Genomic DNA, 20,481 nt, shown 5'->3' on the forward strand with positions numbered 1-20,481 from the left:
ATTTCTTCATTTCTACACCGATTCACTTCTAATTGATACTGAACTTCTCTTATGACAATAATTTGATTGTTTTGGAAAATTGTCATTTTGCCAAAATGTGAACAAGTCCAAATTTAATTAACCCTGCTTTGTAGTATCTTGTTTTCCTTATATGTATAAAGTGGAAAATTATCTATGAATCTGACTGCATAGATATTTGGTATTCAGAATAGCATCGTGTAAATGTAGTAAAACTAAACACAATTGTGTTAGCATAAAACTGGCCATGCCATGGGGGTCAAATGGTTAATACAGACTTGTAGGAAAAAGACTTCTAAAAATTTTATCCGTTAAATATATTTTGTGTACATAATGATTAGCTTTTTCCTTCAACTTATCGCTTTCATGGTGTAAAGAAAACATGCCGACTTACTAAGTAAGTCGGAGATCTGGGTTTGATTCCCAGTGAAAGTCAAGTCACAAGGAAAAATGCTTATTGTTGGAAGGATTTATTAGTTATTCAAAACGTAAGATTTTTTTCTTTGCTCGTTCAGTTACAAATAACAGCAAATGATCTGAAAGTATTTGTTTATAACATAGAAGTTAGTGTCATGAATAGCAAATTGGAATAATGCACTTAATAGAAACTATACATATTGTATATAAGACTAAAATACGCAGAAATGAAATACCAGTAGCATTATTAATACATTTTTATACCCCCACAAACAAAGTTTGTCGGTCCGTCTGCCTGTCTTGTCTGTCGGTCCGTATTAAGTGTCCGCTCTCTAATTCAAGTTGTTTTTACCCGATCTTCACCAAACTTTGTCAGATGTTGTATCTAGATGATGTCTAGGTCAAGTTCGAATATGGGTAATGCCGGGTCAAAATCTAGGCCAAGGGGTCACTTAGTGCGTTTTAAACTTTGAGCATGGTGTCCGCTCTCTAATTATGCACCCCTTCGAAGAAGAGGGGGTATATTGTTTTCCACATGTCGGTCGGTCCATCAGATGGTTTCCGGTTGATAACTTGAGAACGCTTAGGCCTAGGATCATGAAACTTCATTGGTACATTGATCATGACTGGCAGATGACCCATCTTGATTTTCAGGTTACTAGGTCAAGGTCACAGTTATTCCAAATAATAAAATGGTTTCAAGATGGTAACTCAAGAATGCTTAGGCCTAGGATCATGAAACTAAGGATCATGAAACTTCATAGGAACATTGATCATGACTGGCAGATGACCCCTATTGATTTTCAGGTCACTAGGTCAAAGGTCACAGTGACAAAAACGTATTCCCACAATGGCTGCCACTACAACTGACAGCCCATATGGGGGGCATGCATGTTTTACAAACAGCCATTGTATATACTACTACCCCATGCTCGTATATAAGTAATGCCGTATCAAGCCAGTACTATACTAGCGAGTCATGTATCGGATATATCCTACTACCCATGCCCGTATATAAGTAATGCCGTATCAAGCCAGTACTATACTAGCGAGTTATAAAGCGAGTATATCCTACTACCCCATGCTCGTATATAAGTAATGCCGTATCAAGCCAGTACTATACTAGCGAGTCATATACCGGATATATCCTACTACCCCATGCTCGTACATTAGTAATGCCGTATCAAGCCGGTACTATACTAGCGAGTCATAGCGGGTATATACTACTACCCCATGCTTATATATAAGTAATGCCGTACCAAGCCAGTACTATACTAGCGAGTCATATACCGGGTATACCCTACTACCCCATGTTCGTATATAAGTAATGCCGTATCAAGCCAGTACTATACTAGCGAGTAATATAGCGGGTATATCCTACTACCCCATGCTGGTATATTAGTAATGCCGTATCAAACCAGTACTATACTAGCGAGTTATGTACCGGGTATATCCTACTACCCCATGCTGGTATATAAGTAATGCCGTATCAAGCCAGTACTATATAAGCGAGTTATGTTCCGGGTATATCCTACTACCCCATGCTGGTAAACGAGTCTTATACCGGGTATATCCAACTACCCCATGCTCGTATAAGTAATGCCGTATCAAGCCAGTACTATACTAACGAGTCATATACCGGGTATATCCTACTACCCCATGCTCGTATAAAAGTAATGCCGTATCAAGCCAGTACTATACTAGCGAGCCATAGCGGGTATATACTACTACCCCATGCTCGTATGTAAGTAATGCCGTACCAACCCAGGACTATACTAGCGAGTCATATACCGTGTATATCCTACTACCCCATGCCTTTATATAAGTAATGCCGTATCAAGCCAGTACCATACTAGCGAGTTGTATACCGGGTATATTCTACAACCCCATGCTGGTATATAAGTAATGCCGTATCAAGCCGGTACATGCTGGTATATTAGTAATGCCGTATCAAGCCAGTACTATACTAGCGAGTTATGTACCGGGTATATCCCACTACCCCATGCTGGTATATAAGTAATGCCGTATCAAGCCAGTACTATATTAGCGAGTTATGTTCCGGGTATATCCTACTACCCCATGCTGGTAAACGAGTCTTATACCGGGTATATCCAACTACCCCATGCTCGTATAAGTAATGCCGTATCAAGCCAGTACTATACTAACGAGTCATATACCGGGTATATCCTACTACCCCATGCTCGTATAAAAGTAATTCCGTATCAAGCCAGTACTATACTAGCGAGCCATAGCGGGTATATACTACTACCCCATGCCTTTATATAAGTAATGCCGTATCAAGCCAGTACCATACTAGCGAGTTGTATACCGGGTATATTCTACAACCCCATGCTGGTATATAAGTAATGCCGTATCAAACCGGTACTATACAAGCGAGTTATATAGCGGGTATATCCTACTACCCCATGCTCATATATAAGTAATGCCGTATCAAGCCAGTACTATATTAGCGAGTTATATAGCGGGTATATCCTACTACCCAATGCTCGTATATAAGTAATGCCGTATCAAACCGGTACTATACTAGAGAGTCATAGCGGGTATATACTACTACCCCATGCTCTTATATAAGTAATGCCGTATCCAGCCGGTACTATACTAGCAAGGTATATACCGGATATATCCTACTACCCAATGCTGGTATATAAGTAATGCCGTATCAAGCCGGTACTATACTAACGAGTCATATACCGGGTATATCCTACTACCCCATGCTCGTATATAAGTAATGCCGTATCAAGCCAGTACTATACTAGCGAGTTATATACCGGGTATATCCTACTACCCCATGCTCGTATATAAGTAATGCCGTTTCAAGCCAGTACTATACTAGCGAGTTATATACCGGGTATATCCTACTACCCATGCTCGTATATAAGTAATGCCGTATCAAGCCAGTACAATACTAGCGAGTCATGTACCGGATATATCCTACTACCCCATGCTCGTATATAAGTAATGCCGTACCAAGCCAGTACTATACTAGCGAGTTATATAGCGGGTATATCCTACTACCCCATGCTCGTATATAAGTAATGCCGTATCAAGCCAGTACTATACTAGCGAGCTATATACCGGATATATCCTACTACCCAATGCTCGTATATAAGTAATGCCGTATCAAGCCTGTACTATACTAGCGAGTTATATAGCGGTATATACTACTACCCCATGCTGTTATAAGTAATACCGTATTAGTTACACTGTTTGTAACTGATGGTGTATGAGAGCGAAGCTCGAGAAGGGAACTGATTGTGTATATCCTATACACAATCAGTTACTAACTGTGTATCTATTATATCTCAACCGATTACTCGGGGTGTATGGAAATTTCTCAAGGTGTATGGAAAATACACAATGGGCACATGGCCTCTCAAAGCAAATCGAATCAGGTCATTTTTGTAGGAGGCGAGTTATACCTTACTACCCTATGCTCGTATACGTAATGCCGTATCACATCAGTTGTATTTTTGACGTCATTTAGTTATATACAGGATAGTCATATAGCGGGTATTTCCTATAACCCCCAAGTACGTACTGTTAATGCTATATCAAACCTGTTATATTCCTAATTTCACAAAGCGGGTATAACCGACTATCCCAGGCTCAAGTTTGCCAAGCGGTATCTACCCAGTAATATTCTATATGTCATTATGCGGGGATACATGACTATCGTATGTTTGTATTTAAGTGATGCTGTAGCACATTAGTTCAACACTCACAAGTCATACCAAGGGTATATAGGGTTAGGGCAACTAAACCTAATCATATTGTTCACTGCTCGCCTGCATGGTCTGTTCTTTTAAAAGCCATGTAAGAAACACAATCATTCTGCTGTGAGCATATTTTGATCAAATTAATGAATGCTAGTTCGGTTGTTCGGCGTAGCTGTCTTACCAAGCTTTTCATATTAAATACCCTTTATCAACAAACAATTAAATGATGGGGAAATTTCACGCCTGTAGACCCGAATGAATGAATCAGAATATTTTAATTATTTATTTCAGAGAAATCACCCACAGCATTGGCCAAATCACTGCGGAAATCCGGACTTCTTCATGCACGTTTTTGACCTAACAACAATCACTGCGAAATAGCGGAGACCGTGTTTGACTTACGCTGGCCGCATACGCATTAAGACCTATTTTCGCAAGACGCGACTATAAGTGTGATTTGGTTGTGTTGAAAGAACACTGTGCATGTATGAACTATTTACATCTCATTGCGATGGCGATATAATAAATTCATAATAAGCCTTGTGAGGCCACATATGATCACATGTAGTATATTTTTATCTAAGGACAAAATTGTTCGGTTTGAATATACGTGCACTTTATAAGAAACACATCATGCGGTGGATATGCGACAATTAAACCTTTATTTTCTATTTAAATATTTATAAACGTGAATATACGACTTGCTTTAACGATACAAGCGTTAATGCGTTACTGATAGGATCATGCGGCAGCAATGAATAGGACACTCCTCGTGTAAGTAATCATCATAGTCTAGGGACCCTTCAGATTTTGCATCGTAAAAAATGTGACCCAGTAATATTGCTTAAAATGGTTGAGCTAACTTAATTTTCATCTTTTCTCGTGCTCTTTAATTACCCACATATTTAGGTCTGGTTGATAGTACTTTTACTTCCCACAGAGCAATTCGGTTCAAATTACTTATAACAACAATACACATTTTTAGCTTTATTTCAAATGTGAACATATTTATTTAACGCAGACGTGTACATAATTTTAACACAGAACAAGGGCTGTTTGTAAAACATGCATGCCCCCCATATGGGCTGTCAGTTGTAGTGGCAGCCATTGTGAAAACGTTTTTGTCACTGTGAACTTGACTTTTGACCTAGTGACCTGAAAATCAATAGGGGTCATCTGCCAGTCATGATCAATGTACTTGAGAAGTTTCATGATCATAGACCTAAGTATTCTTGAGCTATCAACAGGAAACCATTAAACTGTTTTGAGTCACTATGACCTTAATCTTTGACCTAGTGACCTGAAAATCAATAGGGGTCTTCTACCAGTCATTATCAATGTACCTATGAAGGGGGTCATCTGCCAGTCATTATCAATGTACCTATGAAGTTTCATGGTCCTAGGCGTAATCATTCTTGAGTTATCATCATGAAACCATTTTACTGTTTCGAGTAACTGTGACATTGACCTTTGACCTAGTGACCGGAAAATCAATAGGAGTCATCTCCCAGTCATGATCAATGTTCCTATAAAGTTTCATGATCCTAGGCGTAAGCATTCTTGAGTTATCATCCATAAATCATTTTACTGTTTTGAGTCACTGTGACCTTTGACCTAGTGACCTGAGAATCAATAGGGGTCATCTGCCAGTAATGATCAATGTACCCATGAAGTTTCATGATGCTAGGCCTAAGCATTCTTGAGTTATCATCAGGAAACCATTTTACTATTTTGAGTCACTGTGACTTTGACCTTTGACCTAGTGACCTGAAAATCAATAGAGGTCATCTGCCAGTTATGATCAATGTTCCTATGAAGTTCATGATCTTAGGCGTGAGCATTGTTGAGTTATCTTCCAGAAACCATTTTAGTATTTTGATTCACTGTGACCTTGACCTTTGACCAAGTGACCTGAAAATCAATAGGGACCATTCGCCAGTCATGATCAATATACCTATGATTTTTTTATTTTATGATCCTAGGCGTAAGCATTTATGAGTTATCATCCGGAAACCATTTTTCTATTTCGAGTCACTGTGACCTTGACCTTTGACTTAGTGACCTGAAAATCAATAGAGGTCATCTGCGAGTCATCATCAATGTACCTATGAAGTTTCATGATCCTAGGCGTAAGCGTTCTAGAGTTATCATCCGGAAACCATTTTACTATTTCGAGATCAATAAACCTATGAAGTTTCATGATCCTAGGCCAAAGCGTTCTTGAGTTATCATCAGGAAACCATCTGGTGGACGGACGGACCAACCAACTGACATGTGCAAAACAATATACCCCTCTTCTTCCAAGGGGGGCATAAATATAATATTAATTTTTAGTAATCTAAATTAACTAACAAGAGTTCCGCGGTCGGAGATGACCGCATTGAAGCCGGATTTTTGATTTAAATGACAGGAAAGTACCTTTCGTGTTTTTGTCAATGCAATACTTAAATTACTGAAATATTGTTCAAAGGTCAAAATGAAATGTAAGTACTTTTCAAGGCATGAGCAAACCTATGTTTAACATTTTAACATTGAAGGTCACAGTGACCTTGACCTTCAAATGAATGACATTGAAATGAGCAGTGGTGATCTTCTAGTACTGGCCAACCTTTATGTCAAGTTTGAAGACTCTAGGTACAAGCATACCAAAGTTATAACATGGAATAAGAACTTTAACATTTTTACCTACCAAAGTTATAAGAACTTTAACATTTTTACATTCAAGGTCACAGTGACCTTGACCTTAGAATGAATGACCTTGAAATGACCAGTGGTCATCTAAGTGTGCTTGCAAACCTTCATGTCAAGTTTGAGACTCTATGTCCAAGCATACCAAAGTTATAACAATTTTAACATTTTAACATTTAAGGTCACAGTGACCTTGACCTTCAAATGAATGACATTGAAATGACCAGTGGTCATCTTCTAGTACTGGCCAATCTTTATTTCAAGTTTGAAGACTCTAGGTACAAGCATACCAAAGTTATAACATGAAATAAGAACTTTAACATTTTTACATTCAAGGTCACAGTGACCTTGACCTTCAAATGAATGACCTTGAAATGTCCAGTGGTTACTTACTAGTTCTGGCCAACCTTCATGTCAAGTTTCAAGACTCTAGGTCCAAGCATACCAAAGTTATAACAACTTTAACATTTTTACATTCAAGGTCACAGTGACCTTGACCTTCAAATGAATGACCTTGAAATGTCCAGTGGTTACTTACTAGTTCTGGCCAACCTTCATGTCAAGTTTCAAGACTCTAGGTCCAAGCATACCAAAGTTATAACAACTTTAACATTTTTATATTGAAGGTCACAGTGACCTTCACCTTCAAATGAATGACCTTGAAATGACCAGTGGTCATCTGTTAATCCTGGCCAACCTTCATGTCAAGTTTGAAGACTCTAGGTCCAAGCATACCAAAGTTATACCATGAAATAAGAACTTTAACATTTTTACATTCAAGGTCACAGTGACCTTGACCTTCAAATGAATGACCTTGAAATGACCAGTGGTTACTAACTAGTTATGGCCAACCTTCATGTCAAGTTTCAAGACTCTAGGTCAAAGCATACCAAAGTTATAACAACTTTAACATTTTTTATATTGAAGGTCACAGTGACCTTGACCTTCAAATGAATGACCTTGAAATGACCAGTGGTCATCTGTTAATCCTGGCCAACCTTCATGTCAAGTTTGAAGACTCTAGGTCCAAGCATACCAAAGTTATACCATGAAATAAGAACTTTAACATTTTAACATTTTTACATTCAAGGTCACAGTGACCTTGACCTTCAAATGAATGACCTTGAAATGACCAGTGGTTACTAACTAGTTATGGCCAACCTTCATGTCAAGTTTCAAGACTCTAGGTCCAAGCATACCAAAGTTATAACAACTTTAACATTTTTTATATTGAAGGTCACAGTGACCTTGACCTTCAAATGAATGACCTTGAAATGACCAGTGGTCATCTGTTAATCCTGGCCAACCTTCATGTCAAGTTTGAAGACTCTAGGTCCAAGCATACCAAAGTTATACCACCATGAAATAAGAACTTTAACATTTTCGAGCACGCCGCCACCCCGCCCGCCCGCCCGACAACATCAATCTATAAGCCGAGATTTTTTCGAAAAAAATCCGGCTAAAAATTGCTAGATTGTATTTTCCGAGAAATTATCGGAAAACATCGTTAAAGTTAAAGGGTATCTGCCAGCTTATGCCATTATAACACAAATGTTAAATGACAAAAGCTGTTGCCCGGTTCACGGCACGCGGAGCCTACCCTATTGTGAACCAAAATCTTTTTGTGTATTTCATCCTAGTAGTTACCTTGACATAGAACAGACACATTGGTTACTTTTATGAAACAATTCTTATAAAACTTGGTATACAAATTGCGACATTGTTGCCCATTTGTCCGTCAGTCCATGTCCGAATAGTAGCTTAAATTGAGAAAACTCAGTAAGATTTCATGAAACTTAATATTCACATAATTTTTAAATACACAAAATAATACATTGACCATTTTAATTTTGTGATAAAACTTGGTTTACAAATGAACTCAGAAGAGCAATGTGATATTTATTTTGTCCCTACCGTTTTCACATTAAGGGATTTACGGTTGACCCACTGTCCATCGGTCTGTCAGTCAAATAAACCTGGATCTGGTTACAATGTTTTCCTAAGATTTCACCAGGTTACCTACTTTTTGGACACACTTAACCCAGGCTTACTCAACCAAGATGAGCATGTCGATCAGGTTTCATCAACATTGAGTCGAAAAAAGCCTGGTTTCTTCCGTCACCTGATGATCCTCTAACACAGCAAGTCAATCCTCGAATGTCCGAAATATGTTCTGGTTCTTATAATGGCAGACAAAAACAAGACCTATGATTTTAAGTAAATTTGTTATGTTCATATATACATTAATTATTCCAACTATTTTTTTAGCTCGTATATGTTGTTATACAATTGTATTAAACATGGCCATTTAAGTCTTTCATAAGATTCTAACTAAAAAAATGAGTTTTAATTTCTTTTAAAACTCTTGATGCAAGCAAACGATGAACGGCAGTATTGGGGGAAAAAAACTGGCAGACAATATGTATTTGACCATCAACACTAGAGAAGACTGAGATAAAGATATGCAGAAAATGAAGTAACACCAGTTCATACACAGTACTAAACTCACATCATAGAGATGTTTAAGTGCATGGATTTCAAGACTATTAAAGCTCAGGACTTTGGTACAGTCTCCCCATCTACAGCATTTCTCTTGAACCACATGAGAGATGATATGTGCATCTTGCTGTCCTATGGAGTGGAAGTCTTCCTTGCAGGATATCCATTTGCACGAATACTCCTATAACAAGCAACTTTGTAAACTGCAGATTGGAAGCCAAAGTCAATTAACTTACAGTGTACACATATTTAACTTTAGTTATAATCATTGACTAAGTTTTTCACAAATGTTATTTTTGATTGAAAATGTTAATGAAAAGGCCAAAAAAAAGAGATTTACTGTGAAATAAGTCAATGTAGATAAGCCTACTAATAGCTCTTGGTGTGTATTGTGGATTTCACCATGATTTGTTTAACTCTATTTTTGTTTTATTTATCTATATATTGATATTTTCTATGAGTACTTTACGCAGATACACATCTAATCAGAGCCTCTGTTAATGTAATAAAAGTATGTTACTGTTCTGTTCTTCTGTTAATAACTAATCTAAAAAGAAAGAAAAAAAGTAAATTTGCACTATTGTATGAATATGGCATACACTTATTTTTCCATGTTGAAATCTTATTAAATTCATGATATGAAGCCCTAAAATGTTTGTAACAAACAGATGGATGGACTGACAGACTGACCGATGGAAAACGCCAACACTATATCTCTCTGGCTTTGGCAAGGATAATGATTCAACAGAAAGTAGAAATCATCAATAAAAACTTGATGCATCTAAGTTAACTTAGCAATTAGTGAGTTCAATATGTCCTTTAACTGAACAAAAAACAGATGTTTCAAAAACTTAACATGATTTGTCATTTGTTGCAAATATTAAGAAGCACTTACAGGTCCTGGGTTTCAATCACCAACATGCACCCTGTGAACTAGTTTTTGACCCAGCATGACCCATATTTGAACTTGAACTAGATATTGTCTAGATACAACTTCTGACCACATTTGTTGAAGATCAGATGAAAACTACTTCAATAAGAGAGTGGACACCGTGCTAAATGCTTGAAATGCACTAAGTAACCTCGTGACCTAGTTTTTGACCTGGCGTGACCCATATTTGAACTTGACCTAGATAACATTTTGACACAATTTCTGACCAAATTTGGTGAAGATCGGATGATAACTACTTCAATTTGAGAGCGGACACCATGCTTAATCCTTGAAATGTACTAAGTGAACCCCTGACCTTGTTTTTGACCCGGCATGACCCATAATTGAACTTGACTTATATATTGTCTAGATAAAACTTCTGACCAAAGTTTGTGAAGTTTGGATGAAAACTATTTCAATTAGAGAGCAGACACCATGCGAAATGCATGAAATGCTCTAAGTGACCTCGCGACCTAGTTTTTGACCCGGCATAACCCATATTTGAACTTGACCTATATATCATTTACACACAACTTATGACCAAATTTGGTAAAGATTAGATGAAAACTACTCCAATTAGAGAGCCACCACTGCTAAATCCTTCAAATGCACTAAGTGACCCCGTGACCTAGTTTTTGACCTGGCATGACCCATATTCGAACTTGACCTAGATATTGTCTAGATACAACTTCTGACCAAGTTTGGTGAAGATCGGATGAAAACTATTTGAATTAGAGAGTGGACACTGTTATGGACGCCGCCGCCCGCCAAGGGTGAAACTATAATACGTCCCGTTTTTTCAAAACCGGCGTATAAAAATAAGTAATATCCCTTACAGGGTTCAGGTCACACAATTAACTTATAGACAATAGGCAATACTTAATTCATTCGCTTTAAACTGTTTCTCTTGACAGATAACAAATGTTCAATCAAATTTTCATTCAAGATCTTGTCACTTCATTTGGTAACAAATTTGAAATATACTAAAATTTGCCTTCATAATGGAAACTTCTATTTTCCAAGCATGCCTTCCACTTCCTTGAGCTGACTTCGTTGAGTTCATGATAAGCAGATGCAATCTGTAAGATTTACTTATAAATAACTCTAAAATAAGTGATTGTTACCCAAAAAATAAAAAAAATATATGTTCTTTTGTCTAATTACACACTTTCACATACATAAATGTGACACACGCATAAAGGCCCATAACCATCCAATCAAAATATTCAGAAATAGAGGTGCTCATTATACTAACAGTAATGACTAAGTTTGTATACATGTATGTTTTTTCAACTATGTTTTGCAAAATATTCTCATGCAAACCAGGGTTTCCAATTTAATAAGCCACATGTACATTGCATGTAACAGGGGTAAGACAATGCTAACAAGAAATGTGGTTGTCAGAAACACAATGCCCCCTAATGCGCCACTTTGATTTTTTTTTTTTACCTTTGACCTTGAAGGATGACCTTGATCTTTCACCACTCAAAATGTGCAGCTGCATGAGATACACATGCATGCCAAATATCAAGTTGCTACGTTCAATATTGCAAAAGTTATGAAGAAGGTTAAAGTTTTGGTTAAAGTTTTTGAATTATATTTTTTGACCTTTGACCTTGAAGGATGACCTTGACTTTGACCTTTCACCACTCAAAATGTGCAGCTCCATGAGATACACATGCATGCCAAAAATCAAGTTGCTATGTTCAATATTGCAAAGGTTATGATGAAGGTTAAAGTTTTGGTTAAAGTTTTGGGACACACACACACACACACACACACGGACACATACAATGACAGACAGGCCAAAAACAATATACCCCCGATCTTTCGATCCGGGGGCATAAAAATAATCCTGGTTGTGTTTTTCAAGCAATCTAGCTAAAACAAACAGGTTTAATTAAAATATAAAGATTAACTAAAATGAACATACCAGTTATATAGGGCTATAACTACCATATTGAGTATGTCAACACAAAATCGTGTCATTAGTTGCTAAAAGATACAGAAAGCATTATATGGGAAAGTGCATGTGTTGACCTCCTTTTTTTGTTACTTTATTTGTACATAAAATGCTTGTCAAGCATACACAAGTTAGTGATTTAAAGTCATACCATTGGTGAGCCTATCAGCTTAATTTTACTCTCTTTTCCAGTCTCTGGTTGCTTGATGTGGCGACTGCAAAAGTGGCTCAGCAAAGCGTCTTCGTTGGAGCAAACAACCCTGCATTCTGGACACCGATTGTGCGCCTCCTTTAAATATAAAATTTTGTGAAACATAAAAATATATTTAACATTTATTTTTCATCATTTTAACCAATAAATACCTACTAAACAAGAACTTTGACATTAACTTAGATAAGAAAACATATATATTATTTTCAATTAAATTGTTAAACAAGAGCTGTCTCCATAGGATGACGTATGCCCCCAATAAATGCTTTGATAGAAATTATGAGCATTTTTCGAACCCTAAACGCGGACCCTAAGGTCAAGGTCATGGGGTAAAAGTTTGTGTGGGTAAGGAAAGGCCTTGTCCATATACACATGCATATCAAATATGAATGTTACATCTGAAGCGACAAAAGAAGTTATGAGCATTTTTCGAAACCTAAACACAAAGTGTGACGGACAGACAGACATCAGACAAACAGACAGGACAGTGCGATCACTATATGCCCTCCTTCGGCGGCATAAAAAAAGTTAATCCAGAAATGCAAAATAAGTCCCAAACTAGAGAGCGGACACCATACATAAATCCTTGAAATGCACGTAATGTAAGCAAGTTAGTTCAAATAACAATGTACACAATTTCAATACTTTCTTAAAGTTAGTTCAAATAACAATGAACACAATTTCAATATTTTCTTATCACTTAATCAATAATTATTATTTAAAAAAAAACATCCTGACAGTCCCCTCACATTTATGTGACTGAACTATCAGTCAAAAAAACGTTTGTTAGCTAACAGGGAGATATCTGTTATGGGAGAAGGTTCAAAATATTTTTGCCATTTCTTATATCACACTGCAAGTGTCAGTGCTACTGGCTCTGGGCATTTTCTATTTTTATCAAACCACTAAATTCAATGTATTTTATTCAGAAAACTTTGCAAAAGACAACCTCAGTGTCTGGACTGACCTGATGCACCAAATCGCACAAGTCAGCTACATCTCTGAAATTATTTCAATACAATCATTTTCATTAATAAAAATAGATAACAAGAGCTGTCAGAGGACAGCGCGCTCGACTATTCGAGTGCTTGACAGTATAACGTAAGCCATCATGGGGAAATTGTTCATATTCAATAATTTATTAGATGATCTTTCAAAAATAAAAAAAGGAAAAAAAAAAAATAATTTGGGGAGGGGGTAGGGGGGTTGAGAGGGGGGTATAACGTGGGGTGTGGTCATTTATTAGATGATCTGATCATCTTTCAAAAATAAAAAAAGGAAAACAAAAAATTTGGGGGGGGGGGCAGGGATTCTGGGTTGGGGCGTGGGGTATTGCAGTGCTGAAGCTAGGATTTGAAAAGGGCAGGGGGATTTTTTGTCAAAAGGGCACTTTGGACGTGCAGTATTTTGTCAAAAGGGCACTTTCGAGCGCGCGGGCATTTCTAGAATGCTTCCTCATGCATGTTAATTTATTTGTTATCAATAATTGTAAGAATAAATTATTCCCATTGTCATTAAACAATTCAAATTTAATTACTACAATGAGGAATAAATTAATTACAATGTATTTTAATAAGAGATTTATTAATCATCATATGTAAAAAAAAAAAAAAATTTTTTTTTTTTTTTTTTTTTAAGGGCAGGGGGGGCCCTAGGAAGGTCAGGGCGGAGGTTCGGGAGGGCAGGGCGGGGCGCCCTTCGATTTAGGCCTAGCTGGAGCACTGGTATTGCACGGGTGGAATCCATTGTGGTATTCAGGTAAGTGTTGTTTTGTCAAAGTATTAATAAAATCTTATCATAAATAAAGAAGTTATGTGAATTAAAGCAAAATGTCCAATTCTCAAAGTAAAAAAGGGGCCATAGTTCTATCAAAATGCTTGATTCAGTGGTCTAATCTTGTTTATAGGTTGGGGTCATGTTGGTAAACAAGTATGCAAAATATAATAGCAATATGTCAAAGGACATAGGAAATATTTGGGGTAGTACGCAAACTTTAACATAGATTTATCAATAATATGCATATTCTGAGTATAAAAGGGGCCGTAATTCTATCAAAATGCTTGATTAAGTGGTCTGCTCTTGTTTGTAGGTTAAAGGTCATGTTGGTAAACAAGTATGCAATATATAAAAGCAATATGTTAAAGGACATAGGAAATATTTGGGGTAGTACGCACAATTTAACATAGATTTATCAATAATATGCATATTCTAAGTATAAAAGGGGCAATAATTCTGTCAAAATGCTTGATACAGTGGTCTGCTCTTGTTTATAGGTTGGGATCATGTTGGTAAACAAGTATGCAAAATATGAAAGCAATATGTCAATGGACATTGAAAATATTTGAAGTAGTACGCAAACTTTAACATATGCACGTTCACGGAAACGCCGGGGTGAGTAGGATAGCTCCACTATATATATTTCATATATAATAGTCCAGCTAAAATACAGTCAACAATTAAAGAGTTGTTGTCACTGGGAATGTGATCTTGCATATATACACTTCATGTTGACAACATATTATTTTTAATTAAATTGTTAAACAAGATCTGTCTCCATAGGATGACGTATGCCCCCAATAAATGCTTTGATAGAAATTATGAGCATTTTTCGAAATCTAAATGCATTTTTTGAACCCTAAACACGGACCCTAAGGTCAAGGTCATGGGGTAAAAATTTGTGTGCGTATGGAAAGGCCTTGTCCATGTACACATGCCTATCAAATATGAATGTTACATCTGAAGCGACAAAAGAAGTTATAAGCATTTTTCGAAACCTAAACACAAAGTGTGACGGACGGACAGACAGACAGACATCAGACAAACAGACAGAAGGACAGTGCGATCACTATATGCCCTCCTTCGGCGGCATAAAAAAAGTTAATCCAGAAATGCAAAATAAGTCCCAAACTAGAGAGCAGACACCATACTTAATCCTTGAAATGCACTAAGTGACCCTGTGACCTAGTTTTTGACCCGGCATGACCCATATTCGAACATGACCTAGATGTTGTCTTGATTCAACTTCTGACCAAGTTTGGTAAAGATCAGATGAAAACTACTTCAATTAGAGAGCAGACACCATGCTTAAACCTTAAAATGCACTAAGTGACCCCATGGTCTAGTTTTTGACCCGGCATGGCCCATATTCGAGCTTGACCTAGATATTGCCTAGATACAACTTCTGACCAAGTTTGGTAAAGATCAGATGAAAACTATTTGAATTAGAGAGCGGACAAGAAAAGTGTGACAGACAGACAGACAGTGCGAAAACTATATACCCACTTTTCTTCGAAAGGGGGCATAAAAAATGTGGAGTAAAATATATACAAATGTGTTCTTTTTCTTTGCAGACTGACTTACCTATCAAAATAGTTACAAAAACAAATATGTTCAATTATATTGTTAATATTATGCGCATAAATAAAACATTTGCTATTTCATGTAAAATTAATTGTAGACAGCAAATAATGAAACAAGAAACCATTTGAGACGGGTGATGCTCCACAAAGGTTTTTTTGTCACAATATTGCACTATATATTCAGATAAAAGGAAACGTCTTGAGGGGCATAACTTTGGACAAAATAATACAATGGATGGTTTAGTAACTTAAAAATTTCAAAGGGCCATAACTCTGTAAATAAATCATCTAACCAGAACCCACTAATAACATGCGCATCTCCTCAAGGTACAATGTAGTTAAGCTTCCCATAAAGCTTCATTGTATTCCAGTCAGTAGTTGGGGAGAAATAGCCCGGACAAGAATTGCACTATATGTACAGTTTATAGAAAATTTCAAAGGACCATAACTCTGTGAAAAATCATCCGACCATAACCGGCTTATAATATGCACATCTCCTGTTGGTAGTGAAGCTTCCCATAAAATTTCATTGAATTCATGTAATAAGTTGCTGAGAAATAGCTCGGACAAGAATTGCACTATATGTACAATGGAAAATTTCAAATGGCCATAACTCTGTGGAAAATCATCTGACGAGAACCGGCTGATAATATGCACATCTCCTGTTGGTAGTGAAGCTTCCCATAAAGTTTCATTGAATTCCCGTAATAAGTTGCTGAGAAATTGCTCGGACAAGAATTGCTCAATATGTACAATGGAAAATTTCAAAGGGCCATAACTCTGTGAAAAATCATCCGACCAGAACCCGCTGATAATATGCACATCTCCTCTTGGTAGTGATGCTTCCCATAAAGTTTCATTGAATTCCAGTCATTAGTTGCTGAGAAATAGCCCGGACAAGAATTGCACTATATGTACAGTAAATGGAAAATTTCAAAGGGCCATAACTCTGTGAAAAATCATCCGACCAGAACCCGCTGATAATATGCACATCTCCTCTTGGTAGTCAATCTTCCCATAAAGTTTCATTGAATTCCAGTCATTAATTGCTGAGAAATAGCCCTGACAAGAATTGCACTATATGTACAGTTAATAGAAAATTTAAAAGGGCCATAACTCTGTGACAAATCATCCGACCAGAACCCGCTGATAATATGCACATTTCCTCTTAATAGTGAAGCTTCCCATTAAGTTTCATTGAATTCCGGTCTTTAGTTGCTGAGAAATACAAAAATTGTTCACGGACGGACAGACGGACTGACGAAGCGGCGACTATATGCTCCCCCTCAAATTTTTTGGGGGAGCATAAAATGTCAAATTAACATGGATAATAGAAAATATTGTGAAATGCTTTATTTATAAATTAGAAACTAGATAACACTTCTAAAATGATTGCAAGTTTCAATGACTCATTGAGGAATAAACCATGTAAAATGTTAGTTTTGCAAATTTATATAGTTATGGGAAACAACTACATTAAATTTAAATATCAAAGCTTTTTTTTATAATTGTATATGTACCGGTAAAACACCGCTTCATTCGTAAGAATGTCATTTGAGCCTAGATGAAGATACAGCTGTTGAACATCCATCTTCCGCAAGTCTCTCAACAATGCATGGCGAAAACGATCACAAGAAAATTTGGCACATTTGAAAACAGAGTTGGCGAATGTCTGTGTAAATAAATCACAAATATACATGAATGAATACACAAGGAAAATGCATGCTTTTGCCTCAAGATTAAAATGAAAAGTTTGCAATTACAATTCCCTACAATCTGTAAAATATTCCACACGCTTAAATAAAATATATAACCATGCAAATTAGTTAGAAAACGCAATGATGCCAATCATTTCACATCAGCATAATAAGTTTAACTTTACATTGATGACAAATACTGTAATCATACGGAGCTTAGGACTTGACATTTGAACTGTTTAAGTATAAAGAAATGAAAAAATATACATTTATAGAAACTTTGAGTATCACGTTTAAATGGTGGCGTTTCGTGTTTTCTCAAAAATGTTTACAAAAACAGTAAACATTTAAACGACTGTTGATATCAACATAATCCATTTTAGTTCATTACGTTACAATGTTGCAAAACTTATTAAAAGCTGTTAAAAAAAGACTGGTATACATTTGTATCATGTGTGCCAGATGGCCCTTATTCACAACAGCGTAAACATAACAAAACACCATGTACGACCTAGACGTCTTGAATATTTGACACACGTCGGCACAAAGTGCTCGGGAAAATTTTCCAGCTATTTGTTGCATGATCATTCCCCGAATTGTCTTGAACATTTGACGTGCGTCAGCACAACGTGCATGAGGAAATTTTCCCGACATTTATTCATCCGCATTCATTTTTAATTTAATAAACAGATACTCGTTTTTATGTACATCTTGTTAGGTAGAAAACAATAAAAATTTTACACAGGTGTAGTCTTATTGAAGAAATGTGGGATCAATATTTATTTGTCTTTGTTATAAAATACTACGGCATGTAAGTAGAAAATGTGTACCCAATGACTCAACAACGGCAAGAACAGTTGGTTTTAATATGACGTCATTGCCCAAATGGGTTATGATCTGAATATAACTTCTGGAAATAATCATTACTTTCAGTTTGGAAATGCGATGTCAATGACGCTTTTATAACTGACATATGGATACCGTTTAAACGGTAACCTTTTGTTTATTTCATTAATCATTTCGTTTTAACGTTTAGAAAAATGTGTACATGTGATACCATTAATAGAAACAAACCTGAAACTGTAATTACTGTTCTATACCATTGTCATTACATATTCTCATCAGAGATTGGCAGGCATTTGACAGCTATATCGTCAGGAAGAATATCCTTAATCCGATGAGCATTGGAGTCCCCAGCAATACGGTTCACTTTTCTCCTGTCTTGGGCACCTAAAAAAATAAAAGGAAAATGATTCCTGACACAACGCTGCATCCTGTTCAAAGAGCCTGCGTAATAAATCTACTAATTATAAAAAGACAAGTCTTAACAACCCAAATACTACCTTAACGATACTATTGCAACAAGACTAATAAGGACGACTAAACTTGTCTTATGTGTATCTAACTACACAAAAAGAATATGTACAAAACAGATCAATCACGCTTTAATAAAAATAAAGGTCACACAAGTTAAAAAGCACTAGTTTTCAATAATCAATAAGTGTCAAAATTGCAATACACTGGTCAGTGTTCAGTGCAAATATCACTATGAACATGTCAAAAGTGTCAATTATTGCACTAGTGTGTAACACACTGAATGTGTCCAAATGCGCGAAGCACCTGTTTTTTAATAATTAGTATTAAAGTGTCACTCAAAATTGCAATCCACTGGTAAGTGTTCAATCTAGTCAATATAAATTGCCGCCTAAGAGTCTTTTGATGATTTTTGCTTTGGCAGACTCTTGGCGTCAATAGTCCACTCTATCTTTTTAATAGCGAGAGTTTTCCTTCTTTGTCTATATTGATGCGCAAGGAATTTGGTGCGCAACATTCAAGCACCGATATCAGACAGTTAATATCAACGGATTGCAATAATATTTACATACCTGTGTAGATAATTCATTTCTCAATAATGTTCCGTAAGAATTATGTAATGACTCTTTCAATTTTGCACGCCTGACCAATTTAAATCAACACACTACTCACATTTTCAATTCCAATCGCTGTGCCCGCTGTATACGGCAGGTAGATTTTAATCGATAACGCAGCGTATTACACCGTAATGCCTTCTTCTGATTGGTTGATATTTAAATATTTCATAACATGGCGAGAGGTCAGTGATTGTATTGCGATTTAAGCAGAAGTTTAACTGAAACAAATTATGCCTTTTAACTTTAAATCGACGCTATTTGAGGTAAAATGGACTAATTAACTAAAACTTTATGAGTTGGTAATGTTATTTTGCAATTTTAAGCATATTGATATAATAGTATTGTATTTATTTTTCGTTATGGTTTTTGCAGACCGGAGTTTCAGCGTTCAGATTTATTCTGAACGCGAATTATTTCAGCTAGTGTTCAATCAATGCAAATACAATGTATCACACAGTCACTATAAACACATCAAAAGCGTCAATTATTGCACTAGTGTAAAACACACTGTAAGTGTCCAAATGCGCGAAGCACGTGTTTTTAATAGATCACAAAATGGGTAATAAAACACACAGTTGAACTTAAGGTGAAAAGTAAACACAAATCCTTCGTTCACTCACACCGAGTTACTAGGACTAGGTCGCGAAAATGAATGCCACTTTGAATTATACACTTTACAACGTCGAAATACACCAAATCACAATTAAAAGATAGCTATTGCAAGTTAAAAAACAAAACTGAAATATATAAGCGCCGAAATGACTTCTTGATCTCAAAACAATGTCACTAACGTATACAATACCGGATCACAACCGTTTGAAAGCTCGTGGGCAATCAAAAGGGGAGGTTATTCCAACGATGTTTTTTCTTGTTTCTCCATTCGGTACCCCTCGCACGTTATTTGATTACGCTTTCTTCATATATGGTCATATTACACTCATTCATAACGTTTATTTATAGATGTTTGTGTTGTGACATATATGGTTATGATTACCATATAAGGTAAAGACGGCCAGGGACCAGAGTCGCT

General features: G+C 36.4%; 1 protein-coding gene and 1 long non-coding RNA gene across 5 annotated transcripts; both read right to left on the minus strand.

The window, feature by feature from the left end:
* Positions 1–5,146: 5,146 nt before the first annotated feature.
* On the minus strand, positions 5,147–8,210 carry LOC127871691 (uncharacterized). Of its 2 annotated transcripts, none has more exons than XR_008045512.1 (2): positions 7,713–8,210; positions 5,147–7,267 (listed from the first exon to the last, which is right to left on the minus strand). It is a non-coding gene; the product is annotated as an uncharacterized LOC127871691 (long non-coding RNA). The 2 variants fall into 2 exon arrangements; XR_008045511.1 differs by having other exon boundaries at positions 5,147–7,412.
* Positions 8,211–8,333: 123 nt separating this feature from the next.
* On the minus strand, positions 8,334–20,288 carry LOC127871690 (uncharacterized). 3 transcript variants are annotated; one of them, XM_052414818.1, is made up of 6 exons: positions 19,507–20,245; positions 18,621–18,750; positions 17,344–17,495; positions 13,432–13,465; positions 12,405–12,542; positions 8,334–11,369 (listed from the first exon to the last, which is right to left on the minus strand). In XM_052414818.1, the coding sequence occupies exons 2-6, from the start codon at positions 18,627–18,629 to the stop codon at positions 11,274–11,276; spliced, it is 429 nt and encodes a 142-aa protein (XP_052270778.1). In that variant the 5' UTR covers positions 18,630–18,750; positions 19,507–20,245; the 3' UTR covers positions 8,334–11,273. The 3 variants fall into 3 exon arrangements, 1 of the variants encoding a protein (XP_052270778.1); XR_008045510.1 differs by lacking the exon at positions 8,334–11,369 and having other exon boundaries at positions 11,852–12,542; positions 18,595–18,750; XR_008045509.1 differs by lacking the exons at positions 8,334–11,369; positions 19,507–20,245 and adding an exon at positions 20,254–20,288 and having other exon boundaries at positions 11,858–12,542; positions 17,344–18,750.
* Between the last annotated feature and the right edge of the window lie 193 nt (positions 20,289–20,481).

The sequence above is a fragment of the Dreissena polymorpha genome, chromosome 3 (genome assembly GCF_020536995.1).
Source record: "Dreissena polymorpha isolate Duluth1 chromosome 3, UMN_Dpol_1.0, whole genome shotgun sequence".
In the NCBI taxonomy this organism is placed as follows: domain Eukaryota; kingdom Metazoa; phylum Mollusca; class Bivalvia; order Myida; family Dreissenidae; genus Dreissena; species Dreissena polymorpha.